This window comes from Dipodomys merriami, unplaced genomic scaffold (genome assembly GCF_024711535.1).
Source record: "Dipodomys merriami isolate MVZ:Mamm:240054 unplaced genomic scaffold, mDipMer1.0.p SCAF_16, whole genome shotgun sequence".
Classification (NCBI taxonomy): Eukaryota; Metazoa; Chordata; class Mammalia; order Rodentia; family Heteromyidae; genus Dipodomys; species Dipodomys merriami.
Genome location: NW_027202937.1, coordinates 14,282,152 through 14,293,929, shown reverse-complemented (window position 1 = coordinate 14,293,929; position 11,778 = coordinate 14,282,152). Strand labels below are relative to the sequence as shown.

Below are 11,778 nucleotides of genomic sequence, written 5' to 3'. Positions count from 1 at the left end.
GTTTATTTTGTATCCTGCTATTTTGCCGAAGTGATTTATGATTTCTAAGAGTTTGGGGATGAAGTTTTTGGGATCGTGGAGGTATAGTATCATGTCGTCTGCAAAAAGGGATAGTTTAACTTCTTCTTTCCCTATGCGGATCCCTTTAATGTCTTTTTCTTGCCTTATTGCCCTGGCTAAGGGTTCTAGGACTATATTGAAGAGGAGTGGAGACAGTGGGCATCCTTGCCTTGTTCCTGATTTTAGGAGAATTGGTTGTAGCTTTTCCCCATTAAGCATAATATTGGCTATTGGTCTGTCATAAATGACTTTTATTGTTTTTAGAAATGTTCCTTCTATTCCTATTTTCTCCAGAGCTTTTAGCATGAATGAATGTTGAATTTTGTCAAAGGCCTTTTCTGCATCTGTGGCGATAATCATGTGATTCTTGACCTTGGCTCTGTTGATATGTTGGATTACATTTATTGACTTACGTATGTTAAACCATCCCTGTGTCTCTGGGATGAAGCCTACCTGGTCATAGTGAATTATTTTTTTATGTGTTTCTGGATTCTGTTAGCTAGAATCTTGTTAAGGATCTTTGCATCTGTATTCATCAAGGAGATTGGCCTGTAATTCTCCTTTTTGGTTGGGTCTTTGCCTGGTTTGGGGATGAGTGTGATATTGGCTTCGTAGAATGAGTTTGGGATAGCTCCCTCCTTCTCTGTTTCTCTGAAGAGCTTGAGGAGTATGGGTATTAGTTCTTGTTTAAAGGTCTGATAGAATTCTGCTTACACTGAGAAGATTTTAAGATTGAAATCAACCTTAGGGGAAAATGTCTGTCAGACTATTTCCAACTAACCAGCAAAAATGCTGGACTGGAAGCCTGACTCAAGTGGTAAAGTGCCAGCTCTGAGAAAAAAAAATCACTGGGAACCAGTTACAACCCTCAGTTCAAGCCTGATACAAGCAATCAATCAACCAATAAATTAAGGTCATATATAATTAACCTTAACTTTAGATATATCCAATTAAATGGTGTTTGCATACATAAATGTACTATAAAATAATACCATTATTTTTCTGATGTAATAGAGATCTCAAAAGGTTTCATGCATGCACATGTATATAGACACACATTTATAAAACTTATACTGCATTATATAATAATAAATTTCTAAAATAGGAAAATAAACTATGACATTGGAAATTTGGGATTGTTCATACAACATTATGGGAAAAGAAAATAAATTTGTCACAAAGTTGTCAGTTTCTTTTAAACATTTCCTATGCTTTCTGGAGGGTGGGGGCAGAGAGAAACAGGGAATAAGAGAGTGTGAGGAAGAAACAGCAAAACTACATAATGCACTGCATATAAATATACAAATGCAGCTGGGTGCTGGACACTCTCACTTTTAATCCTTTCTACTCAGAAGGTTGAGATCTGAAGCTGGTGCTTTGAAGCCAATCAAAAACAGAAAAGTTGCCATGAGAGTCTTCTCTCTAATTAGCCAATCAAAAACTGGAAGTACTGCCCTGGCTCAAAGTGGTAAAGAGCTATCATTGAGCATAGAGAGAGCTCAGGGACTGTGCCCAGGCCCAGCACCCCACCACTGAATGATTGACATACATACATACATACATACATACATACATACATACATACATACATACATACATACATAATACATAAAAGCACAATTTGTATTGGTCAACTGTACCACATTTTTCAGAGTCTACTTTCATAAAATTTATTTATTAAAATCAGTGATTTATTGTCCAAAAGTAGGAATGTTTTAAATTTTTTGTTATTATCCAGCTTATGTACAGAAGAATTACATTTACATACATCAGGTAATATATACATTTCCTTTCATGCAGTATCATCTGTTCCCTCATTCTCTCCTATTCCTTCACCCCCATCTCCACAAGGAGTTGCAATCTTCACTTTCATGAATGTCCAGTGCATTTCACTGCTGCACTTTTTCACCCTTTTTCCTCAGATTCTGTGCCCTTCCCCCACCATCCTACATGTATGCAAGTGAACATACTTTACATAAAGTAAAGAATACAGAATTATGAGCTCAAGAAAAAGCATATTAAGAAAAATGTCCTTTGCTCCCATGCCTTTGGATCTTTGGTGTTCCTCTCACTATGTATATTATTTTATCTATATATGAACAGGCACTTGGGTATGACACCTTTGTGATTCTCTCCTAAGACTATCCTCTTTTGGTCTCACTTTATGCGAGAAATTTGTCATATCTTAGTGGATTTTAGATCACTTTTGCTAACCAGGGCAAACATGTGTCATTTGTCTCTCTGATCTGGGCTTACCACATTTAACATGATTGGTTCTAGCTCCATCCATTTCTCTGAAGATTACTTTATTTTCTTCTTCTGATGGTTGTGTAAAATTCTATTGTATATAGGCACCAAGTGTTTGGATCTACTCATCTATTGTGGGGCATCTGGTATACCATAATTTTTTAATTTGTCAATATATACAATGACCAGTAAAGACTTTGAAACCTGCACCAAATAAGTCCTCCAACACCAGAATATTTAAGTGTATAACATGGCACATGGATGTATAGATAAATAGAACTAGTTATGACTACTCTACTTCATTACCAAGTATTAGCAAAATAATGAAAAATGTGATGATTCAACTTGAAAAAGGAGTTATTTATTTTCATTGTTGTTACTAGGATACATAAATGTCTCATGAATATAGTCAAGACAAAGAAAGCATCTTGCAGTTAATACGGTAAAACTGGGTGCACTATCATTGCATTTAAAAGCTAACATTTCACCCAATATTTTGAAATACTACTGAAGTTTCTGTATCCTTCCTTCCTTCCTTCCTTTCTTGCCTTCTTGCTTTCTTTCTTTCATGGGCTTGAGCTCTGGGCCCAGGAGCTTTCCTCACCTCAAGGTAACCACTCTACCACTTGAGCCACAGCACCTCTTCCAGTTTCCTGGTGGTCAATTGGAAATCAGAGTCTCATGACCTTCATGACTTTTCTTGCCCCAGCTGTCTTTGAACCACGATGCTCAGATCTCAGCCTCCTGAGTAGCTAGGATTACAGTTGTGAGCCACCTGCGCCCTGTGTGCATTTCTTAAAATCATACATTTGTTTACTTTCTGCACATTTCTTGTTCAATGTCCACATATTGAAGCATCTTGATTTTTCCATTATTTTAAACACAAGAAAGTTTCCTCATAATATGTTACTGTTCTGAGTTTCTTATTTCAGAGAGGATATGGACTTGGAATCTCAATAGTTTCTTAACTAAGAGGATCCTCACAAATTGGGTTGGAAAGTTGTGAGAGATGTGGGGTTTCCCACTTTGTATGTTACTGACCAAAAACCTGGAGAAAACATTCTTTAGGAGTAGTATGGGGCAGAATGATTTTAGCTTTAATGACTAATAAAATAGTTGAGACTATTGGGAAAAAAATCATTGTTTGTATGGTCATTCTTTTTTTCCCTGCTTCCTGGTGCCCCCTGAGGGAAGCAACTTTCTGGGTTAAAGGTATGGTCATGCTGAGAAGGAACTACCTGGACTAATAGCTTCTAATAGCAATGAGCCTGGTCAATGTTCTTGTGTGCTCACTGTAGTGCAAGGATACACTCTGAAACCCGCATTTAGGTGACAGAGGCTCTCACGTTGCGGCCAGTGCAGTCAAACTCAGAATATCTTGTCTGGACCCCTAATTCACAACTAATGTAATTGTATAGAAAGGGAGACCATATGTCTGTTCACAAATCTGTCTGTTCAGTAGTACTGGCAGTACCAAATTTCTATGCAGTGATACTGATTCTTCTACACTGCAGGATGAAACATCACAGAATCTATTCCTTGTTCCTGGGGTACTTTGTTCCCCACTTAAGATCCAAGGATGCTTCCACACATATCTATCTGTATCATAAGATGGCTTTCTAAGGGTAAGGTTAACTTGTTTTCATATGGATTTCCAAAGGATCCAGCACTTAAAACTTGAAGACTCAGGACTCAGGAAAGAAGGGACATAGATTTTTTTAGCTCTCTTTTGCTGTATCATAACAATGAATAAAATGTGCATGAGTGGTGCATAATTCTGATGAGTTTAATCATAAATGCCTGTGAACAGACTAATTTGAATCACATAGAACAAGGTTGCTAGAAGTGGTGAAGATATAGGTAATTCTGGCTGAGGAAATGGGCTGAACCAAATTAGGAAAACCTAAAGAATGCTGAGGGATGCTGTAGATATCAAGCTTTAATTTAAATTCGTTTCACTATCTGATTTAAACATTGTTTCTTTTAAAAGGGAAGAAAAAGAAATCACAATCTGGGAACTGGGGCCACAGGCCTATAATCCTAAATACTCAGGAGGCTGAGAAATGAAGATCCCTGGTTCCAAGAGAGCTGAGACAGAAAAAAATTTCTGAGACTCTTATTTATATTTAAACACTGAAAAAAATGGAAGTAGATTCATGGCTCAAAGCAATGGAGAGCAAAAGAACTCAGGGACAGTGCCCAGGCCATGAGTTTAAGCCCCACAACAGCCAAAAGAAAAAACAAAAAAGGAAAAGGAAAACCGCATATATATATATATATATATATATATATATACATATATGTATATTTCTTCAAAGAGAAAAGTACCAAATACATCACAAAACTGAAACTATTACAGATGCATAAATAATAGTGTATCATCTCAGTGACCAGAATCAGTAACCATGAGCTTGTCTATCACTACTGGAACAAATAATGATATATTCTCACCTGGAATCCAACCTTTATGTCCACATTTTTTACAATACTTTGTACCAGAAACTAAAAAGGTCCTTCTTGGCAAGAGAGTAAATAATAGATAGGACCAATTGTTGACATTGATAAATTATGGAAGTGTGATTTAACATTCTGTGTTGGAGTTGATTTTTAGGAAAGGGGGCAGAAGTGAACACACTTAATTTGCTGAGTCCCATTTACTGTTGAACAAATAAAGAATCAAAATCCACATATGGCTAAGACCTTGAAGTGTATATGTGCATGTAAACATAGAAGTAGGTGATTCTTATCATACCGAGAAAAATGATTGGCACTCACTCAGAAAACAGAGTCCCAAGTACTAACCATTCTGTATTAATTTCATATACTCACAGAGAACTTGAGAAAGAAATGAAAGTGGCCTAATCTCTGTCTCAATAACTAGTTCCAAGAGGTTAGAACTTAAAGAGGAATAAGACAAATCTGGAGAAGTGAGAAACTCTAATTACAGAAACCTAGTCTGTAGTTCAATTTCCCCTTTTTATAAAATACAATTTTATAGTTCCTATTAAGGTGGTGTACAGAAGGGTTACCATTTCATAAGTCAGGTAATGAGTACATTTCTTTCTTGGACAATGTCACCCCTTCCTTCACTTTTCCCTCCTGTACCTGTTCGCAAGTTATACTTTATCACTTTTGTATCTAGAATAAATAAATTACAATTAAGCTGCTACAATTTCTGAGGTAATCAATGTAGTAATTATGGAGGGAGAACAAAAGTTGTACTTCAGGGACTGAAACTCTACAGAGTGTCCTCCTCCCTGTCAGGGAGACAAGTGTGAAAACTGAAGTGTCAGTGCTAGTTTCTGAGAGCTCTAGGGACACTGAGGGTACAAATATGACTTGGGAAGCCTCCCTTGGACAGAAGGACTAAGCTGGAGTTTGTCTTCACCACAGCTAACATGGTGAGTAGATTTAACAACTCCTTATTTTATTACAAAGTACGTGTTACAAAAATATCCCTCAGAAACTTGAATATTAACCTCTTAGCTTGAATCAGGAAGTTAATTACCAGGCCTGAGGTAACACACATGAATTTTATTCTAGTAGTAGTTAGCATTTTATTTTCACTTAAGAATATGTCCAGGTGTGGGTATTACTTTGCCCCAACTACTGGATGCTCATTCTAGACAGGGCTTAATCCACTTAGCTTATTGTAAAGGCTCTCTTTTTTTTAATTGGATTTGCCAAGACAATGTAGGCAAGTGCTCACTATTCCTTATCCAGGTGTCCCTCATTTCGAGGCCCTCTCCCCAAAATCACTCAAATATTAGTTATTATAATTTTTAAATTCTTAAATTTTAAGATTTGGTACTGATCGTTGCTCTTTGCCTTTAAATCTTTTGGCATGTTTCATTATATGCTTCATATTTAGGATGGGTTATTCCCATGAGTCACTTTTATAGGTAAAATTGCTCCAAATGTTACGGAAAGGATTGAAAGGCAATAACTACAATCACAAAGCTAGCTGAATATAAACCTTTATGAAGACCATGCTGTGACAGACCTTCAGGACAAATTAAGTTAAAGCAACCCTGTAGTATTTCGAAGGAAAGGAAAAGGAAAGGCTGACAGAAACACATTCCAAAACATGCAAACATTCCATGGATTAATGCAAATAACTTCATTTATTTTATTTTGTAAAAACTATTAGTTGTTTTACATCATCTCTAGGTAGCAAATGAAATTAGAGCTCTTAGATGTAAAAGATTAAATCTTATCCAGGCTTGAGGAAGAAAAGTGAACTTGGTCTGATGGGGAACTTGCAACTTTATAGCAAAGTGACACAGATAAAGCAGCTTGCAAAGTCAGTTGAGATCATTCTTTCTTCCCAGGTCACACAGCAACTGTAAAATGCCACCATTTGAATGCCACTCTTTTTGACTATGACCATTTCAAACAAATAATGCCCCCAATGGACTTAACTACACACAGTTAACCTTAGGTGTTTCTAAAAAAAAAAAAAAAACAAGCACAGCTTTTCACTTAAAACTGTACACAATACCTAGGTAATCCTCTTCCCCTGAACTACCTTGATAAATATCAACAAATGCAGAAATGATTCAGGCTTCTCTCAGCGGTTCTGATGGGCACAAAATGAGAATTTAAAACTCCCCTAATGACCCTCAGGCACTAATCCAGAGTTCTGCTAGGGCACCACTCCTACCTGGTTCAGAGGGGTTCTAACACTCTGACTTTGATGACTAGAACTCGATTGGCTGATTCAGCTTTAAGTGCTGTATCATAGCTGAAAAGGTAACAACACAGTTTAACCTAATATTGAGGACCCAAAATCCACTGAATATTTGTCAGCAGTAAAAACCATAAAATCATTTGAGGAAACACAAAAACTGTTAAGGTATAAGCATCAAAGTTAAACTTTGAAGCAAAATGTAAGTAGGCCAGGCATATTTAACAAAACAACAGCTACAGTGGAAGTTATTGAAAGGCATTGAAATGTTGAAACAATAGAATTTCAGAACTTTGGAGCAGTATCATGAAGCCAGCTGTCTAGAAATGTTTGAGGAGAATTCACTAAGTAGAAAGTTTTTTAAAAAAACAAACAGTTAAGGTCTAGTTAAAGGACTTGGAAGTTCCATCTGTCACTCTGATTTGGATATGTTAAATGTGCAGGCTTTAATGAAGTAGATAGGTTTTTGCTATTATAAACTCAATCATTGGTAGAAAAATTTAGATTTGTAAACATATTTTTCAAGAAGGCATGTCAGACTATAGTGAAACATTTCTACACAGTGTCATGTAGAACAAAATAAAATCCTTTGGACAAAAGATAAACCACTTCATAGAACATGACTGTGTTTTACACTGCAAAATATGTGATTTTTTTGCAGATGCCTATTGTCATTCCTAACGGTTTCTTAAATATGGTGTTAGCTGGATCCAAGATTCTCTGCCTATAAAGTACGCTATGTCTTTGAGTTTTTTCAAGGGAACCATCTTCCTTTCTATATCTGGACTTGGCATTGTAGGGAACAATTTTATTCTTTTGAATTATATGCACATGCTTAAAGGTTCCAAGAAGAAATCTGTACACATTGTATTCATCCACTTGGCTTTTACTAACATCATAATGCTTCTTTCAAAAGTGATACCAACCACAGTAGCAGCCTTTGGCATGGAGAACTTCTTAGAGGATATAGGTTGTGTGATGTCTGCTTACCTAGAGAGAGTGACTCGAGGACTTTCCATCTGCACCAGCAGTCTCCTCACCCTGGTCCAGGCCATCATCATCAGCCCCAGAGACTCTGTGTGGAGAAAGCTAAAGCTTCAATCTACATGGCACATCCTTCTCCTATTGTTCTTCTTTTGGATTCTCAATTCCTTGATAAGCATGTACTTACTATTCCACATAAAAAATATCAGCAGTATGAACATATCACAACCTATTATAAGTGACACCTATTGCTATTTTGTACCAGACAACTTGATAATGAAATGGATTTTTTTTGTCTTCATGGTCTTGAGGGATGCTGTGTTTCAGGGTATCTTGGGTGTGGCCAGTGGCTACATGGTATTTCTTCTCCACAAGCACCACCAGCGTGTTCTCTACCTGCAGAATTCCAACTTTCTCTACAAAACTTCTCCTGAGATAAAAGCTGCTCACAGTGTTCTTCTTCTCATGCTTTGTTTTCTTTTCTTTTATTGGACAGAATGTGCTTTTTCTGTACTTTTAATTTCCTTCTTAGAGAATAATTCCATGATGCAAAACATTCAAGAATTTTTGAAAATTGGTTATGCCATTCTCAGTCCCTTTATACTGATTTCCAGAGATGGAAATCTGGCTCAATGTTAGCACAGGATACACATTTATGAAAGTTCCATATCATTGATTTTATTGCTTACATAGATTTCATGTTTTCTGTTTTTTTCTGTTTGGATTGTGGGATGGAAATAGAATCTCCCCTCTTGTGAAAGAAATTAGGTTAGTGGGGTCATAATCAGGAGAATTTCATCACAGGTTTCCAGATTTTTTGTGAATTCAATGCATGTTAAACAAATAAATGAAAATGCAACAAATAGAAATTTCTCTATAGATATCACTGATTAGTGCTATTACACTGCTCAATGAACAGTCTGTCTTTAGTAATCGACAAAACAGCTGGGAATGATTATTGTGGTGAAACACTTTGTGTTTTCAAAAATAATTTTATTGTTACTATTAATGTGTTTAAAGAGAAGTTCATATTTCATAAATGAGGTAATGAGTACATTTCTTTTTTTTTGAACACGTCACCCCTTCCTTTACTTTCTACCAGTTTGCCCCACTCATACCTTCGCACAGCTTTTTCTGTTGTTGTTCTTTTTTGGAATGAAAAAAACCTTGTATGGAATGCATAGTTATCATCCTAATATATTAAGTCAATCATTTGGGGGGTAGGGGTGCCATTCCTAGGGCTTGAGCTCAAGTGCTTGTGTGCTGTCCTATGTTTTTGTGCTCATGTCTAGAGCTGTACCAGTTGAGCCCTAGCTCCACTTTCAGCTTTTTCATGTTTAGTTGGAGATAAGAGTCTCACGGACATGCATGCCCAGGTTGGCTTTAAACTACCACCCTTAGAACTCAGACTACTGAGTGTGAGCCACTTACAAGTGTGAGCCACTGGTGCTCAGCTCTCAAAAGTCACTCATGTTTAAGAATACATAACTTGTTTCACTCATTTCAAATATCCATAATAGAAAATATTGGCACTGATGGACAGAGACTTAGACTCCAGTATTAAATAGTAAAAATACTTTGTATTACTACTTTAATACTTATTTTGCTAAATTTTCCGACATTTTTATTCTTGTAGTCTTTTGTTTGGGAAAATGTCGGGATTGAGGCCAGCTGCTGACATGTATCTTCCTCACACACCAGTACTCAAATGCACAACACTCTTCACTCCATTGTTAAGAATGCCTCATCTACATGTTTTTTTCTGACTCTGTATCTATCTGTGTGTTTGGCTTGCATTATACCCACACAAAATTGGTGTTAGTAACATTATCATGTCATACTCTGTGATCTTTGAGGGTTTATGGTGTGATTGGAGATGTGCAGTATGGTGTTTATCTTAGTGTCAGAGTTTTCCTATGTTAGGCTTTTCTTCAGCTATGCTACAGAAAATAAGGCCAAATAAGAGGTCCCCAACTAGGTCCCCATTTTCATTCCAAAAGGAAGGAATATGAATCCCTGAAGAGAAATTAGAATTGACAGCAAACACTGAATCATGAAGAGGAGATGGTTAGCACTAAAGAAAGTCTCTAAATGGATAAGGTGCTATTTTGTGATGGTAACAAAAATTATTGAAAAAGAGAATGACACTGAGCTTCCTTAATTGAGCATTATTACATTTCTTTCCAGATATTAGAGTTGAGATTAGGAAGCCAAGGGCTGGTGGCTCACGCCTCTAATACTAGCTACTCAGGAGGCTGAGATCTGAGGATCATAGTTCAAAGCCAGCCCAAGCATGAAAGACCATGAAACTCTTATCTCTGAGAAACCACTCAGAAAACCGGAAGTGGTGCTATGGCTCAACTGGTAGAGCACTAGCCTTGAGCTGAAGAGCCGAGGGACAGCACCCAAGCCCAGAGTTCAAGCCCCACAACCAAAAAAATGAGCTGATATTTGGAAACGTAAGTCACGTCTACGATCATAAATTCTGATGCTAAGACATAGAGAAGACGGAGAGAAACTTGAGTTAAATTGTTACACATAGCCAGGCTCTAGTGGCTCACACTTGTAATACTAGCTACTCAAGAGACCTAGATTGAGAAGTCTCTGGTCTGAGGTCAGACAGGAAAAAAGTTATCAAGATGCTATCTCAAACATGTGGCACATGCCATAACACAAGCCACCTTGAAGGTATAAGTGGAAGCATCAGGGTGCAAGGGCCAGTTTCTTTTCTTTCGGTCTCATTACCTGACTTATGTAACTTTAACCCCTGTGCACATCACCTTACAATAACAGTTAAATAAAAAAGATCAAATATAGCAGCTCCTCATACAATGATGATCTTAATCACAATCATAACCATGGTACCCAAGTAAAAACAGAAGACTATCTAGGGTAGAACAATGGTAGTAGGGTAGAGAGGAAAAAGAAAGGATACTGAGGAGTGAAGGGGACTGAAGGATGTCACACATACATAGGCAAATATGTATTCAAAAAGAGGGAGAAATAAAAGACAGTGAGGCAGAAAACAATTCCCCAAAACCCTGATGATGGGAGCAGAAACAAGGTAGGAATGGAACAAAATGGGCAGAGTGAGCTCGTTAGAGGTACGCGGTGTGCATGTATGGAATCACCACAATGAAATCCCTTGGTATTATGAACATATGCCCATTCAAAAATAAAACAAAAATTGTAAACTTCATATATTTCTAAGTTAGTGCAGTGAAATAGCTTGGCTATTCTAATCTTTTTATTTCTCAGAATTAATTTTTTATTATTCTGAATGTTGAGATCCTAAGTTACATCTGAATACTTTTGAATAACAGTTTTGTGCCTCAATGTTTTTATTGGATGTAGGCATAATATAATATTTTAGCTTTAAAGGGAAAACTGCTCCAAAATTATGGAGAATGGAGAATGACAGAAAGAAAGAAAGAAAGAAAGAAAGAAAGAAAGAAAGAAAGAAAGAAAGAAAGAAAGAAAGAAAGAAAGAAAGAAAGAAAAGAAAGAAAGAAAGAAAGGAAGGAAGGAAGGAAGGAAGGAAGGAAGGAAGGAACGAAAGAAAGAAGGGAGGGAGGGAGGGAGGAAGAGAAAGAGGGAGGGAAAACAAAAGGAGGGAGCAAAAATAGGAGGGAGGGAGGAAGAAAGGGAGAGAGGGAAGGAAGAGAGAAAAGAGAGAGACAGAAAAACCCAGAGATTGGTTCTGGACTTTCATAAGGAAAACAAACTGTTTTGCATAAGGGCAGCAGGCATGGATCAGTAGTAAAGCCTCTGCTAGCAAACATGAGATCCCAAGTTCAAAC

The 11,778-nt window shown here is 37.0% G+C and overlaps 1 protein-coding gene across 1 annotated transcript; it reads left to right on the top strand.

Moving 5' to 3' along the window:
* The first annotated feature begins 7,732 nt into the window (after positions 1-7,732).
* LOC138827833 (vomeronasal type-1 receptor 4-like) lies at positions 7,733-8,617 on the top strand. Its single transcript, XM_070023448.1, has one exon. The coding sequence runs from the start codon at positions 7,733-7,735 to the stop codon at positions 8,615-8,617; it is 885 nt and encodes a 294-aa protein (XP_069879549.1).
* The last annotated feature ends 3,161 nt before the right edge of the window (positions 8,618-11,778 follow it).

What these genes read in the sequence shown, in the direction of transcription:
- LOC138827833 (XM_070023448.1), top strand. Translation starts at nt 7,733, where the DNA reads ATGTCTTTGAGTTTTTTCAAGGGAACCATCTTCCTTTCTATATCTGGA.